The sequence below is a fragment of the Dromiciops gliroides genome, chromosome 2, assembly GCF_019393635.1.
Source record: "Dromiciops gliroides isolate mDroGli1 chromosome 2, mDroGli1.pri, whole genome shotgun sequence".
Lineage (NCBI taxonomy): Eukaryota > Metazoa > Chordata > Mammalia > Microbiotheria > Microbiotheriidae > Dromiciops > Dromiciops gliroides.
Window position 1 is genome coordinate 365,321,661 of NC_057862.1, and position 17,410 is coordinate 365,339,070.

The window sequence follows — 17,410 nt, forward strand, 5'->3', positions numbered from 1 at the left end:
AAAGAAAGAGGAAAAGGACCCAAATGTACAAAAATATTGCCACAGCTCTTTTTGTAGTGGTAAGGAATTGGAAACTAAGAGGTGCCTATTAATTAGTGAATAGTTGAACAAGTTATGGTCTATAAATATAATGGAATACTATTACATATATTTTTGTTGAGTTTTGGTTGTTTTTTTTTTTTTTTTTGCAGGGCAATGAGGGTTAAGTGACTTGCCCAGGGTCACACAGCTAGTTAAGTGTCAAGTGTCTGAGACCGGATTTGAACTCAGGTCCTCCTGAATTCAGGGCCAGTGCTTTATCCACTATGCCACCTAGCTGCCTCCTGGAATACTATTATATGTAAGAAATACTGAAGAGGACGTATTCAGAGAAACTTGGGAAGAGTTGTACAAATTGATGCAGAGTGAAGTGAGCAGAACAATTTATACAAACACAACATTGTAAAAAAAAACCACTTTGAAACACTTAAAACTCTTATTTATGCCATGATTCCAGAGGATTGGTGATGAAACATGCTAGACATCTCCTGAACAAAGAGGTAATAGACAAAGGTGACATATTTTTTGGACGTGGCTAATGTGGGAATTAGTTTTGCTTGACTGTGCATTATTGTTACAAGAATTTTCTTTTTCTTTTTTCCAATGGTGGGAGGGGAGGGAAGTAAGAAAAAGAGAAAACATTTTTTAACTAATTGACAAAAATTCAATCAAATTTCTAAAAAGGGAGAATGGCAAGAATCTCACTACCTTTGCGGAAAGTAATGGGCAGTATTAGCTGTATTCAGGGAAGGCAAGTCTTCAAGGTAGATATCACTGCCTTCTAGGTGCTGACTTCTCTTCCATGTATCTGAGTGCAGAGGAAGGAAGCTTCAGGCCAGGCAGTACCAGTGTGGGCACAAGAGGATAGACCCCATGGCATTAGGTAAATTCAAGAACACAAATATATCATATGGGTTGATCCCAATCTGTGGGAGACACACTTCTGCCTCCTCTCTCCTGCCTCCCGCTCACCCACATTCTTTATTCTATATTCCCACTCATTATTCTTACCCTTGCTCTCTTTTTTCTTTCTAAAGGGATCAGAGCCCTCCTGAACTGCGGGTCCCTTGGCTGACATTATAAAATCAGATGAGGAGCACATCCCCTGGGTGTTTTCAGCCATTTTCTCCTCACTGTCCAGTGCAGGTGAATCCTGGGTTGCTTTGAGTTTTTTTGATTTGTAGAACTTTTTTACATTTGAAGGATGTAAATTCTGGAAGGGTGGTGGAGACAGAAGCGAAGGAGAACCAGAAGTGCCCTGAGTACCCTGGGGGACAGTAGGAGAGTCTGCCAGAGTGGCAAAACTAGACTTCTGGAATAGTGATATTTCCCAAAGAAGAGGATTGGCTGATGTGTTACCACGTAATGGCTTCTGCAGCTTCACATGCTCAGTTTTCACCACCTTTGGGCAAACAAGGAGAGATTAGGCCAGCAGGATCTGAGGGGTCCTTGAGGTTTGAGAGGTCCAGGCCCTGGGCCCCAGGGGATGGGGAAAAAGGGGGAAATGTTGGGATAGGGAGAGGGTAGAACTAGGCACTTGGGCACAAAATAAAACCCATTGGTCCAGGGATTCTGTTGTCCGTCCCCAAGGCTAGGACACCTCCGAGGGACAGAGACTTGGACTAAAGGTCTCTCTGATGGTACCCTAGGAAGCCCCACATGTCCTCCCTCACTGCCCATGGCTTGGGGAGAAGGAGCTATCTGGATTGAGATCTCTCCACACCCTCTTCTCCCCGCAAACAATGCGCCAAGTCAAGCTCCTACTTGCTGACCTGAGGAAGCTTCCCCCAGTGCCACTGCAAGTAGGACTCAGATTTCCTGGAGTTTGGGTCCGGGGATCTTAACTCCATCTCAGATTCACTCTTGAAGCTTGTTAGATATTCTGAGGACAGACTGTCAGAGCAGCTGCCAACAAAAGATAAGGCTCAAGTCCTTCCCTCTCTTCAGCTTGCCTGTGACCTACGACTCAGCTCCACTCCCACCCCAGTGCAATCAAGACCAGGATTGGCCACAGCCCCACACCAAACTTTCTTCTGGGAGTGGTCTTCATGAATCTCCATCTCCACCTCCCTCCTTTCTTCCCACAGACACTTGAAAAACAATCCAAGTGACCACAAGTCTGCCCAGGGAAAAATGATCTTACCTCTCCTTCCGTGAGAATTCCACATCAGAATAGGTAAGTGAATCTTTGGACTCTATAAAGGCATCATTTGCAGTGCAGAAACTAGGAAGACAGGGAAACAGAGTCACCATCTTCACCTCTGACGCTTCCCTTCCTGCAGCCCCACTGAGTGACCACAAGCCTACTCACTCTTACCTCTCCTTCTCTGGGCATTCCTCATCTACAAAGGGAAATGAATCTTTGGACTGTTCAGTGACATTATCCACAGTGTGGAAACTAGTAAGACAGGAAAACAAAGTCACCACACAGTAGAGAGAAGGGAGGTGAGGCCACGCTCCCACCACCCCTGGGCCTTATCACCCACAGAGCAAGGAAGGCCAATGCCTGCATCTCCAGGAAGACAAAGGCATAAAGGAGGGAGGGAGAGAGAGGGAGAGGGAGAGGGAGAGGGAGAGGGAGAGGGAGAGGGAGAGGGAGAGGGAGAGGGAGAGAGAGAGAGAGAGAGAGAGAGAGAGAGAGAGAGAGAGAGAGAGAGAATGAATGAGAATTAATATGCGAGTGTGAGCTATGACCCAGGGTTCTTGTGGGTCTAAAGCCCAGTCCTGAAGGTCAGAATGGAGCCAGTTGCATGAAGACTGCGTACCCATTGCCACATTGTTCCTATACCTCCACAGGCCCCAAAAGGAGCAGGTCTCAAGGGCTGATGGGTCTACCCTAAATACCTGGTGAATCAAGAGAGTACTTTTCAAAACAGAAATAACCTTAGGCTCTTCAACAATCCTGAAATGAAAATCTTTTCCTTTTCAAAAACCAAGAGAGAAAATCAAGCATGAGGCATTTCTTTTTCTATTATTATTATTATTATTATTGAGGGTCAATGGGGGTTAAGTGACTTGCCCAGGGTCACACAGCTAGTAAGTGTCAAGTGTCTGAGGCCGGATTTGAACTCAGGTACTCCTGAATCTAGGACTGGTACTTTATCCACTACGCCACCTCGATGCCCCTTTGAGGCCTTTCTTGATCCTCTCCAATTGCTGGTGCCTTTCCTTCCAAATTACCTTGCAAAATAACTATGATAACAGTACATAACACGTATATAGTGCTTTAAGGTTTGCAAAGCACTATCCATATATTTCATTTGATCCTCACAACCCTACAAAGGAGGTACTATCATTATTCCCATTTTACAGATGAGGAAACTGAGTAAGGCAGAAATTAAGTGGCCTGCCCAGGGCCACATAACTATGAAGTATTTCAGACAGGATTCAAACTCAGGTCTTCTTGATTCCAATTCTAGCTCCCTTATATTTAATTACTTTGTATGTATTTGCATTTGTTCTCTTCATATTTTTGCTATGTGCTATTTATACATGTAATTATTATCTCCCCCATTGGAATATAAACTCCTTACAAGCAAGGATTGTTTCATTCTTTATCTTGTATTCCCAGGGCCTATCATACTGCTAGCATAGCTCATAGTAGGTACTTAACAAATATTTGCTGATTAATTGATAGGGGCTTCTAGGGCCTTGGTGTAAGCCATGCCCTCCCTGGATCTTTGGGGAACTTAGTGTCTGAAGATATGCTTTTTAGGATAGTTCTGCTACTGACTGCCCATGTGACTTGGGAAATGCCATTGTATCCTATGTACAGCTCAGTTTGTTTGTAAAATGCAGGGGGTTGAGTTCAATGAGTTCTCAAGTACCTCCTAGCTTAGAGCAGTGAGAAACGGGATTCTATGAATTCACAGGTTGGAGTCAGGTCACAGTGTAATATATCAGGGAAGGGAAGGAAGGTCAGATGGTGGCTGGCAAGGAGCTTCTGTTTTTGCTCTCAAACTCAAGAAAATGTCACTTAGAGACTGACTCCCCATAACTTCTCCCTTCAGGATTCTGCATAGAAGAAACTTCCTCCACAATGTTTTCCTCAATTGACCTCACCTTATCTTGATTTTTCTTCAAGGGTTATGTATTCTTTCTACACCATATATATTTCCTTAAATGACTCTAATTTTGTTCTATGTCTACCTTTTATTTCTCCAACTAGACTAATTACTGCCTCCCACCCCCCAAGAAGATGAGTCTTCCTGATTCCAGCACTGGCACTCTATCCACTGTGCCACCTATCTGTGGCACTAAACCTATGGGTACTATACCTGCTGGTAATATTTGTTGACCTGTGTCCTTGGCCAAGAAAGGCTCCAACTAATCTTTGGTCCCTTCAATGGACCTTGAATAGACAGGCACAGAGATTGGTAATCTATCCTTCTCCCTGCTCCCCTCCCTGCTCCCCTCCCCGCTCCAAGATGGCTATCTCACTTACGAGGTTGAGGACAAATCTGTGGCCTCTTTCACGTGTAAGGATATCTCAGGTTCTATTTCTTCCAGCTCCTCAGAACTCGTATTTTCTGTTGGTGTTATTATTTTCTCCTTCTTCTTGACCTTCTTCCGACGGCGCCTCTTCTTCCGATGGGAGATGATTGTGCGTGCTGTCTGTTTGTTGCCACCCTCAATGAGGTCCAGCAGATGGTCTTTCTGGATCTCATTCAAGCTCCCCATAGGGATAGGTGAGGTACGCAGGCTGATGGGGACCTCTTCCTGGAGTTAGGGAGGACAGGCCCAAAACAAAGCCAGTGAGAACTTGGAAAGCTTCCCAGACTGCCCACTCTCTCCATGCAAATGTGCACAGAAAGTGTGTTAGATTTAAAACACTAATCAGTCAGAGGCCTGGAGATACTACTTAGTATTTAGGACACTTGAATTCTAGTCCTAGCTACGGACCAAAACCTTTCACAGCCTGGTCCCTTCTTCCCTTTCCCAGTCTTCTCACACTTTAATTCCCTCCATCAATCCAGCAACACTGGTCCACCCCATCTCCCACTTCTATTCCTTTGTACTAGCCATCCCTCATGTCTTTCCTCACCTGGCTTCCTTCAAATCTTAACTTCTTCATGAGGCCTTTCCTATTCTCTCTCCCTCCCCCCACCCCGCTCACATACACCCCCACCTCCCAGCTGCTGGTGTCTTCCCTCTTACGTTCCATCTCCTCTCTCTCTATCTTATAGGCACCTAATTATTTATGTGTGAGTTCCTTGGGGTGAGTGTTGTGTTTTTGTCTTTGTTTTGTATCCCCAGATCTTTGCACAGAGTCCAGCACATACTGAGTGATTAGTCAACATTTGTAGATTGATGAGTTGATTAAAGTCACTCCCCTTCTCTGAGATGCAATTTCCTCATATACAAAGTGGGGGCAAAGAACATTTGTACTATCTCACAGGGTTGCTTTGAGGAAAGCTTTTTGTCAACCGTAACGCCTTGAAAAATGTAAACTGTAAGAATGATCATCATTTTTCAGGGGCCAAACAGAATAAGTTACCAACAAGGGATGGAACAATTATGAACATTTATGGAACATTTTAAGTCCTGAAGAACACTTTGCAGCTATTCTCTTGTTTGATCTACCCAAGGGAAACTGAGGTGCAAAGATGTTAAATGACATGTCCAGGTCACACGGCCAACAAGTGTCAGGTAATATTTTAATCCAGGTCTTCCAAGGTTCCTCCAAATCCAGTATGTTACACTTAGAGCAGCAAGTGGCCCCAAAGCTATAGCAAATATCATCAGGGCCTCAGCTCAGACCTTAGGGACTCCATGAAGATCTCTCAAAGTATAGATCCATAGACTGGCCTAGCAATGCACCCAGGCCCATTCTGCCACTTTGGGAGCGGAGTAGAAAGAAGAGAGGAAAGGCAGGAAATCTCTGACAACTGCAGGCAGGAAGGAGAACTGGATTAGGGCAGTACACTCACCTCACTATTCTCCAGCTGCTGAACAAAGAAGGCTTCTCCATTGTCCCCTAATTTCATTTGCAGGTCCACAGGCTCCCCATTAATTTCAATGTCAACCTGGGAAGGGAGGAGTAGACCAAACTTGCTCCCCCCTGTGCATTACTGTACGTACTGGTTAGCCTAAACCCCCTCATTTTAAAGAGGACGAAACTGAGTCTTAAAGAGGTTGTGACACACAGATAGAAAGGAGCAGAGTTGGGCTTTAAATCCAGATTTTCTGAATCCGTTAGCCCATTACCATGCTACCTGGCATAAGCTGCTAGGGTGTCAGAACTTCAACCCTTGCTCTCTGCCCCAAGGCAGGAGATGGTGCCATGCCCCAGCCCAATCACCCTGCAGTATAGAAGAGTTACCTTGTTAAATTTCCAAGGGGGTTAGGCTTTCCCTTCCCCCATGACAATACCCAGACCCTGAGCCAAGAGGATAGGGCAAGGAGAAACCTATGGGATAACCCGCCGTCCCACAGACCCTGCAACTTACCACCTTCTCACGGGATCGAAGGACATCCAGCTTGCCGAAACGAACATGGAAAGGGGAGCAGAGGAAGGAGCCATCGGGTTGTCTCACAACTAGCACATCAATGCCACCAGAGAGTGTGGCAGGGTTCAGGCCCTCGTACAGGTCCTTCACTGTCACATACACCGTCTCCGCCAACTGGCCCACATAGTTCATGGTCTGGCACTGTCAACAAGGCCCAACAGTAAGGGTCACAGAAGGCCAAGGTCTTCCATATTGCCCGGCCACATGGCTCTCTCCTAGCCTTTACAGAGTACAATTGCAAGGGGAAATATCCTTCTAGATGAGGTCCCCATTACCCATTGGAAATCACCACATATAAACTGTCTCCAGGATTTTATAAGCATTGCTGACACACACCAATTGATAATAATCACCACATTCTTGTCTCATAGGACTCGGGATTCCATTGCTCCTGCATGGTCTCTGGGGTATCATATATGAAGAAGTTGACTCCAAGGTCAAGGGTTCTGAGAGTTACAGATGGAAGTGGGACAAGGGCAGGGCCGGAACAACATGGAAATGGGCAGGAAGGGAATCAGTCTCAGGATTCCTTTCATCCTAGGACCTCTCTCTCCGGGCTCAAGGGCACCTTTCCCAAAACCTGTCTGATCTCTGAGAGGGGAAGAAGTGAGAATCCTGCACCTATAACTGCTTCAATACCTCAAAGGCCCATCTACCTACTTTTCAGGGTCCCTCCTTGACAGGCTTGCCAAGTTGCTCTACAGAAGCTCAGAGTTACAAGGGTCCTCAGAAGGCCCTCCACAATATCCCCAAGTGGTCATCTGACCTCTGGCTGGCCATCAGCAAAAAGGAACCTACTACCTTCTGTCTTCAATGGCAGAGGGCCTCCGAATCACCCCTAAGTTCAAAGCAGCAAGAGGCAAAGGGCTCTCAAGGCTGACTCATCATCCCTCTGTCCTCATGATCGGCCACACCCTCCCCAGAGATAGAAGGCCTGTGGAGACCGTCTTTGTACCTCCACCCATGGTCTTTCTGCCCCCCTTCATCCCCAAGCTGCCCTAAGGGAGAAAAAGGCCAGCCTGCCCTCCTGACTGGGCTGGGGGAAGGATGCATTCACACCACATCCCAGGAGGTTGGCTCCCCAGCTCTCCAATTTGAAGAACAGTCCCTAGCCTCAACCCCGACTGGAACCGGGGCTTAGCCCTGAAAAGGGCAGTACCCATCAGTTCCCTCAAGAGACTGAGAGACAGAGAGACATATACCCACAAAGGCCAAGGTCATGGGACCAGATGGGCAGCCCAAGGGAAGCTGCTGAGTCCAGCCATCTCGTCTGCAGAGAGCAGATAGCAGGGGAAGGCAGGCGGATATGATGGGGCAGGGGAGAACAGCTGAAGCCACTCCCATCCCCAACTAGCTCTTCCTTAGGACATGGGATCTAGATCCTTGAACAATGGGTGTATACAAGTACAGTGATAGAACTCAGAGTCCCAGACCCTCAAACCCCCAAATGGATAATGTATATCTCCCACATGACCATAACAGATCCTTTCTACCTTCCCCAGAGCCCCATCCCTCACCCATTACCCCTCTCCCCTGCATCTGCCACAGGGTCTACATGTTCCTCCTGCAATGAGTACACACTCTCTTCCTACCAGGCTCCCATTGTAGGGTGTGTGTGTGTGTCTGTCTGTCTGTCTTATAATAATTGATTGCAATTTGGGATAAAATTAGAAAGCCTCAGGCATGTCCTGCATGGCTCCCTCTGCCAAGCAGGGGTATGCAAGGAAACCCTGTGCTCTGGCTGGCCTTGGGTATCGCCCCTAAGGGTGCCAATGAATTAGCTTGGGGTACGTGGGTGGTTGGCCCCAGTTTCCTGTGAGAGAAGGGTTATTTATTCTGGGGGGTAGAGAAGAGAGAGGAGGAGATGAGGAGACGAGAAGAGAGAGGGACTAGGGAAGAGTTAAATGTGGACACACAGAGGGATAGAGAGAGAATTAGAAGCGAAGCAGCTGAGTCCAGTGGGCGAGTTTACAGGTCGTATTTTCTGCTTTTATTTGTCCTTATTTCTAAATTGGTTCTCATCAATAAACCCTGTTTTTGTTGTTTATTTGAAAGGAGGCTTTTTAATCTCGTTTCTTATCAGTCTGGGAGGAACAGCTGGGGAGGGGGCAGCTCTTCCCATACTAAATTTGGCCCTTACAGATTGGTGGCCCTTACAGGGCTTAACGAACCTGGAGAATCTTTTAAAACCCCCCCTTACAGTCTGTCTGTCTGTCTCCACCTCTAAGCTATGAGGTCACTCTTTCTTTCCTGGCCTCAGCATCCTTTTCTATAACATGATCAGGCCAGACTAGATCCTCTGCAGATCCAGTATATGCCAGAGAGCCTGTGAATCACCCGCATGGACTCATAGGTAGCTGGCTACCCCCTCCCTGGGCCTGGCCCTCCCAGGGCAGGAGGCTGTTTCTGAATTCTGCAAACTTCTGAAACCAGTTCTTCCTGGGATTGGGATCTAGAAGGGGCCTGACCTAAGAACCTGAGGTTTGAGTGCTGCTGAGGAAGCAAAGAGCCTTAAACAAAGGGAAGACCACCTTCATCTCCTCCTCACCCCAAGGTCAAGGCCAAGTCACAGCCTTTTCAAAATAGAGTAGACAAGGCTGTCTGGATACAAGAGCAGGATCTCTCTTGTCTCAGTTTCCCCACCAAAAAAACAAACAAACAGGAAAGAGGTCTCTGGACCTATGGGGTCAGTCAGGGCAGGGCAGTAAGGGACTGGAACAGTCAGAGGGTGGTCTCTGCTACCTATCCAGAGGCATGGGTCTACCTCAGGTACCCCAAAGCCTAACTGGGCTAAGCTCACTACAACACTGATAGAGCTTTCCTTGTGAGTGTCACCGAGTCATCATAGTCCCCACCCCCCTAATTTTACAGCCAAGGAAACTGAGGCCCAGAGAGGTCAAATCCCTTGTCCATGGCATCAGAGGCAGGCTTTGGAGCCTAGGTCCCCCAACTCCATGGAGAATGGTGGGGGAGAACCCCACCCTCTCAGCATCTCAGGGTTCCCATCTGCAAAATGGGAGCAACTCTTGTGTACACGTTATTGAAGGGAGGGGTGGGTTTGGACCACATAGGCAGATTACTAAAAGGCTGCTCTGAACCACAGTCTCTAGTTCGTCCTTGGTCAAGGGGAAGTGGGGCCTGTGGGGGTGGGCCGCTCCAGTCCCCTCCCCTCCCCTTCACCACCAAAGCCCACCTAACCCACTCTGGGGCATCTCTCCTCTGCCTAGGAGCCATCCCTAGGGCCTGGGGAGTGGGTGACCCCTGCCCTAGGCCCCATCCCCTCCCTCTCTCCCCCCCACCCCAGGCTGCCCGGGAGGGGGGGGGAGGGTCTCACTTTTCCCAGGCTTCCGGGAGCATTTGCACAGATGCCCAGAGCACAGTTCGCCCCCTCCAGACTGGGGAAGGCACTGCATGTGGCTCACCCCCTCCTGGAGGCCGTTTCCCCTGTGGCCTCTCCACCGCCTTCAGATCCTTTATCCTGGGCCCCCACACACAGAGGCTTCCCCTGTGCCCAAGCCTCCCACGCTATTCCAGGCCGTTATCCTAAATCCAATATTCCCACAACATCCCGAGTGCCCCGTGTTTGGGTCCTTTCATACTGAGAAGACTTGGGGTCCTATCTTGGCTCTGCTACTTTTTGAGCAGAGGTGGGAGATGAACCCAGGTCTTCCTAACTCTCAAATCAGCTCTCTATCCAATACGCCTTGCTGCTTCTGCCATGTCAGGTAATTATTATCATTTCAGTTTCCACTATCCTTTCTATGCAAATGATTCCCCAACATACCTCATCTGGATGACAGTTCTACATCTCCACTTGCCCCACTAGAGCTCTCAGGAACTTAAACAGCACTGTCATCTAAAACTTACAGTATTATGGGATCTTAGAATTGGAAGGAACCTCAGAGGTCATCTTGTCCAACCTAGACCTGAACAAGAACTTCCTGTGTGATATTAGGGAGGCAGCTTCATACAATAGAAAGAATATTGGCTTGACTTAGAAGATAAGGGTATAAATCCTACCTCTGACACTTGTGACTTTGGCCAAGTCATTTCCCTTCCTTCCCCTTCCCATTTTCTCAAGTATAAAATGGACTGGATCAGACTCTGGACTTTTGAGATCTCTTCCAGTTTTGTATCTCTGAGCCTATGATCCAAATAAAGGGTTAACCAATCTCTGCTTGAATGCCTTCCACGGACTGGAAACATATTACTTTGTGAATTAATGTGTTCCGCTGTTGGATAGCTACCTAGCCGCCCCCATCCCACAGCTTTTGGAACAGCTGGTGGTGCAGTGGATAGAGCACTGGGCCTGGAAACAGTAAGACTTGAGTTCAAATCCCTCCTCAGATACTTGCTAGCTGTGTGACCTTCAGCAAGTCACTTAATCTATTTGCCTCAGTTTCCTCATCTGTGAAATGGGGATAATAATAGCACTTCCCTCAAAGGGTTGTTGTAAAGATCAAATGAAACAATATTTGTAAAAAAACACTTAACATGGTGTTTGGTGAATTGTTGTTCAGACCTTCAGCTGTGTCTGATTTATCATGACCCAGTGGACCATATCACAGCAATATTGTCCATGGGATTTTCTTGGCAAAGATACTGGAGTGGTTTGCCATTTCCTTCTCCAGTGGGTTAGGGCAAACAGAGGTTCAGTGACTTGCCTGGGGTCACACAGCTAGTAAATGTCTGAGGCCATCAGATTTGAACTCTGGTCTTCCTGATTCCAGGCCTAGCACTCTATCCACTGGGCTATATAAATTCTTATTCCCTTTTCTTTCCCTTTGGAAGCCTCCCTGGGGCTGAACTGCTCTGACTGGTGGGTTAGTAAGTAGAGATTCACTTCACTCACTATACCTGACCAACCCCAGACCACATTTTACATGCCATCCAGGCATCTATCAGACAACTGAAGCACTTTGTCATCTTCTCTGCCCTTCATGTAGTCCCTCTCACTTGCTACCTCTTCCTTAGAAGACAAAAACCAAATTAACACCACTGTTTTGACTAGAAAGAGCTTGACTGTGCTCTATTCATCATCTCTATGTCTCCCCAGACCAAAAATTCTTTCTCTGGCCACCACTCTCCAATAGGGGGCATCCCACTACAAGAATGTTAGTGTCTTGAGAGCAGGAACTCATTGCACTCTTGTATCTCTGTGTGACCAGCACACAATAGGTGCTTACTAAATGCTTTTTCATTCATTCATGTCCAGACAGTTGTCAAATATGACTCATTTCACCTCTGCAATCTCTTTCATTCATCTCTTTCTTTTCCACTTTCCACTTTCTTTTCCCACTATTACCTCACTTGCCTAGGCCCTTATTACTATACAGGGACCTCAGAGGTCATCTTGTACAACCTAGACCTGAACAAGAATCAGTTTGAACAAGTGTTCCCAAGTTTCCCCAAAAAAGGAAATAATCTAGAACTTATTGTCTACACCAGAGGCCTCAAAGAGTCAGTATTTTCATGATATGGCCAGAACCATATTAAAATGTCATTGGGAAATGTTTAATAAAAATACAATAAAACATAGATAATATCAATTTGTTGTATTCTAAATCAATATATGGCTCTCAGAGATCCACTCTATTTCAGTCTGATGCCATTGGTTTGATATTTAACCATATACTGCCTCAAAAGAATTTTTAACATTTTAAACATATGATACATCTATTTATCATATCTCCCCAGCTCCAAAAGTCATACATATCTTTGTATCATGCCCCACAGAGCCTAATGCTGGGGTAATGTTTCATAATTACTCTGTCGGATGAAAACTATACCACCTTCTATAAGTATGCATGACACTCCCTATTTTCCAAAGCACTTCACATCAGTCTCTCAACTGAACTTGTGTCACTGTGGGCTTGGAGCCTGGTTCTCTTCTGCCCCCATGACACAAGTTGGGCAGATCTGACAGATGAAAGCGAGGAGGCTCCAAGAGACAGGGATCACAGTGAGCTTCCTCTTCACCTTCCCCCTCCTCATCTCACATCACCCAAGTGTTTTCCCTATCTCCTCTTTCACAGGAAGAGGCAGGCCTTCTCCTTGACAAGCCTAATCTCCACATGCACAAGCGATCCCATTTCATCTCCTTTTCTCCATCATCTCAATTCTCTCTCTTACCGTCAATTTCTCCCTGTCTCTTGATTGTGTACATGCCCAGGTCTCCTCCATCTTCAAAGAATCCTCATTTCATCTTTCTTTCCCTGCTCACCATCATTCCATAGCTCTTCTCCCTTTTGTAGCTAAACTCCTTGAGAAGTCTATCTACAGCAGATGCCTCCACTTCCTTTCCTCTCACTCCCTTCTTAACTCTGCAGTCTGGCTTCTGATTTCATCCTGTAAGGGGCTAAAATTCTAGCTATACTGTCTAAAATATCTCATGAGTGGTCGCCAATAAATTACAAGCTTTAGCAAGAGTTAGACTTTTAAGCATTCATTAAGGAGAATAAGAATTTGGTAAAGAGAGAGAGAAAGGCCTACATTCATCTATCTATTAAAGGGAGAGTACATTTCTAGCTCCCTTCTCCACCAGAGTCCTCAGGAAAAAGAGCGAGTCAGAGCGCCAGCCTCCCCCTTCTTCCTCCCACAAGCAAATGTCCCTTCCTGACGCCAAAGAAAAGACACATGGTCTTGCCCTCAGAGACCTTCACCTCATGGCGGAACTTTTCTACAGTAAGTCTCCAGCAGGTGGCATCATTCCAATTGTTACAATCCCTCAATTGAAATGTCACTATCCAAAGTTACCAGTGATCTCCCAATCACCAAATCTATGGCCTTTTCTCAATTCTTCTCCTTCTTGACCTCTGACACTTGATCTTTGACACTATTGAGCATCCTCTTCCCCATACTCTCTTCTCTCTGGGTTTTTATGACACCATTCTCTTCTGGTTCTCTTTCTGCCTCTCTGACTTACTCAGTTTCCTTTTCTTGATCTTCACCCACATCACACCCAGTAATGATGGATGGGTGGCCCCCAAGGCTGTGTCCTGGGCCCTCCTCTTTTTTCCCTTCTATACTATTTTACTCAGTGATCTTACTAGCTCACGTGGCTTCAACTATCATCTGACCTCCAGTCTGGCATCTCCAACACTCTAGCTACATACGGGATGCTTTAAACTGGATATCTCCTAGATATCTTAAATTCAACATATTCAAAACTGAACTTATTATCTTTTCCCCCAAATCCTTTCCTCTTACTATCATCCCTATAACTCTCTTGGGCACCACCATCCTCCCGGTCATCCAGGCTGGAAACCTAGGTACTATTCTCAACTTTTCATTCTCTTTCACCCCTGACAGTCAATCAGTCGCAAAGTCCTATTGTTTCTAGTGTCATAACAATTCTATACTCACCCTTCTCTCCTCTGATATTGCCACCGCCCTGGTCCAAGCCCTTATCACTTCATGTTTATATTATAGCAATGGTTTACTGATCAGTCTCCTTTTCTTAAGTCTCTCCTCACTCAGCTGTCAAACTGATCTTCCTAAAGCGCATGTTTCACCGTGTTACTTCCCAATTCAGCTAACAACAGGGGCTTCCTATCACCTGCATGTTCAAATATAAAATCCTCTGTTTGACTTCTAAAACTCTCCATAAACTAGCCCCTTCCTACCTTTCCAGTCTTATGTTTTATACTCCCTCCTCACCTACCCCAGTATTCTTCCATCCAATGATAATAGCCTCCTCCACGTTCTTTGCCCTAGATACGTTATCTCTGGACTCCCAGCCTGGAACTCTCCTTATTCATTTTAGCCTCGTGGCTTCCTTCAAGTCTCCTCCAAAATCCCCCTTAATGCTGGTGCCTTCTTTATCGCGATTATTTCCCATTTATCCTGCATATATCTTATTTGGACAGAGTTGTTTCCATATTGTCTCCCCCATTATACTGTGAGCTCCTTGAGAACAGGGACTGTCTTACCTTCCTTTCTATCCATAGCACTTAGCTCAGAGACTGGCGAATGATAGATGCATAATAAATGCTTGTTGACTGACTTGCCCAAGTTTATTCAGATCGTAAGAGGGAGAGGCAAAATAGAGGCTGCACAAATCCTCCTTCTCCCTCTCCCTCCCTCCCTCATACATATACATACATACATACATACATACATACATATATATATATATATAAAATTTTTTTTTTCCCCACTAGACTAAGCTACTAATCCTGACATCTGATTGGTCCCTACCCTTCCAAACTCCAGTATGTGAGATTTAAGCTAATGAAAAGGGACGATGGAAACAAAGTCCCTGGTCCGATGGCGGGAGAGCAGACCTCTCGGACCCCAAGTGAACAGTTGGGGGTCACAGCAACATGACACAAAAGGAAGAACCAATGAAGGGAATCTCAGGGCAGGATCCTTCCAGGAACCAAGGAAAGACTCTAACACTAGGGAACAAACCAATTGTAGCAGCCCAAGAAGAGGGCTCAAGAATTCAGCTGTCCAGCCAGGGGACAGGATGCCACAGTTTGGAGGCCTGGAGTCCAAGCCTCAAGTTGTCAAAGTGAGTCTTCCCAAGGAAAAGCAGCCCTGCTCCCTTTCTCCTTCCCCCACACCAGCCCTGGCTCCCGCTCTGCCCCCATAGGATTTCTTTCAGCCCCGTGGCCTGTGAGCCCTTCCAGGAGCCTTACCTGGGGGTTGGGCTTGGCTCCGCGCTACACCTCCCACCTCTCACCTTCCACCTCCCTGAACCGGCCTGGCTCAGGTTCCCACAGACCTCTGGAGCTGGGCTGGCCTGGGACCAGACTAGACATTTTGGATTTGTTGGCCCCACCCCACTCTTCTCACCTGCCACTTCCCGTGTCCCTCCCACCTGAGGCAGGCGGAGGAAAGGAAGGAGGGAGGGGCCTCGGGCCCAGCCTTCCCCAGCTGCCTCCACCTCTGGCTGGGCACCTCTGGCTGGGCACCTCAGTCGGTACACCGTGTCCGGGCAGGTGCTCTCAATCCTTCTGTTCTCCTGTAATTAAAGGCCCCAGGGAGAGAACAGTGATGGATACATCTCCTGCGTCAGGGGCAAAGCTGCCTGCCTGCCTGGGCTGTTCCCCGGGCCTGGAGACTCCTCCCTCCACCCACCACCCAACCCGGTTTTAGGCCCAGGGCCATCCTCTCACTCTTAGTCCATTCTCAGTTGAGGCCCTGGTCCCAGGTGCCTGTAGGTTCCATTTGAAGAGTCATAGAATCACAGAATTTCAGAGTTGGAATGTCAGAATTTCTAAGTCTATAATTTATTGGTAGAAAGAGTTTGCAGGCCTATGAAATCACAGAATCACCTGAAATCTTAGAATCACAGATCTCTGATACACTGACAGATCTGCAAGGCTGTGCCATGTGCTGGGGCCAGGGACCTGGGACCCAAATGAACCATTCAGTTTTCTTTTTTTCTTTTTACTCTTATGGAATTATTTATTGTGTTACAAGTTTTTGAGATATGATCTGTTCCCCCAATTTTATTTTCAAATCATGTTATTATAAGATATATTGTGGGGATATGAGAAATCAACTATTCTATGCTCATATTTTTTACAGATGAAAAAAACTGGCTGGACCAAATTGACCCTATAGATCATCCTTCAAACCCCATTTCTACAATTATTACCTGAACCAGTCAGTTTTTCAAAGAGCTTACCTGCTATTGGTATTGAGGCCATGAGTGGGGCCTCCCATTACCACTTATTAACTAACTACAGGGCCCAGGAGGAGCCTTGAACACATTATCCATAACAAAGGCTGGCGCTAGCCAGTTCAAAAGATGCAGACCCTCCTTCCCTGGTGGCCAGGACACCAGATCCAAGAAACTCATGGAACCCAGATTTCCCCGAAGCTCCACCAAAAGCTGGTGACCACAGATTACTCTGGGGAACAATCCTTCTTCTAAGATGAAACCAAGCCCAGAATTGCAGCTGACAAATTGAACCCCAAATCTTCTGGCAATTCTCTCTCTATATTGAGATCTGAGGGAGTCAAGTAACAGTTCCCAATAAATCATGGACCTCTCAGGATCTGGAACCAGAAGGGGCTTGGGAACTATCTATTCTGCTCTGCTCCTTTTACAGATGGAGAAACTAACCCCCAAAGAAGTTAAGTGACTCAGATAATCAGTATTAGAGAGAGATTTGAAACCAGGTTCTCTGAATCCTGAGCCCAAGTGCTCTTTCTGCTGAGCCACAGACCTGGCTAAAATACACACAAAAAGACTTTTCTCACCACAAGATTAGGTATTGCTTGAAAGTCTGCTTTTATAACAGTCTGAATTTCTTTTTTTTAGAATTTTCTCAAAATGGGAAAAATAGGTCTAAACCACATGGGTTTGTCCAGTATCCACTGAGGGAGGCATTAAAACAGAGATGGTGGGGTTTGGGGCCTAGGTAGAGAGTAGGCTAGACATTCCGCACATTCCATTCCTGGGCAAGTATGTGAAGGGAATGTCATGATTATATGCCCCCTCCTCCTTTAGCTTCTAAACCTAAGGGATTTGCTGATCAGTGCCCCTACCTTGCTTCCCATGATGCACCCACTTACTTTGTATCAAAATCCCAAAGGCCTTGGGCTAATTTCATATACTCTTTAGGCTGTAAAGGGACTTTGAGAAACCATTTACTCCATCCCCTGCCATCAGTTGTGGGGAATTGGGCAGAGAGCCAGATGTTATGATAATCTGCTTCATCTCAGGGTGGTGGCTAGAACTACCATCAGACTACACTTCCCCAGCTGGCCACCAGAGAGCAGGTCAAAACAACCTTCCCAACCTTTACTCCTACCCCTCACCTCCCCAATGGATAGAGCCAAGGAGAATCACAGCCTGTTTGTGTGTGTGTGTGTGTGTGTGTGTGTGTGTGTGTGTGTACTGTTTA

At 46.5% G+C, this 17,410-nt stretch overlaps 1 protein-coding gene across 1 annotated transcript in view; it reads right to left on the reverse strand.

Annotated features, from left to right (window-relative positions):
- Positions 1-11,403, reverse strand: part of LPIN3 (lipin 3) — a 32,144-nt gene extending 20,741 nt beyond the window's left edge. The window contains exons 1-8 of the mRNA XM_043987410.1: positions 11,392-11,403; positions 6,489-6,683; positions 5,970-6,065; positions 4,484-4,758; positions 2,357-2,437; positions 1,812-1,944; positions 1,051-1,441; positions 748-847 (exon numbers count right to left, since the gene is read on the reverse strand). Coding sequence (XP_043843345.1) covers positions 748-847; positions 1,051-1,441; positions 1,812-1,944; positions 2,357-2,437; positions 4,484-4,758; positions 5,970-6,065; positions 6,489-6,680 — 1,268 coding nt within the window. The 5' untranslated portion in view covers positions 6,681-6,683; positions 11,392-11,403. The remainder of the gene's footprint in view (positions 1-747; positions 848-1,050; positions 1,442-1,811; positions 1,945-2,356; positions 2,438-4,483; positions 4,759-5,969; positions 6,066-6,488; positions 6,684-11,391) is intronic.
- Between the last annotated feature and the right edge of the window lie 6,007 nt (positions 11,404-17,410).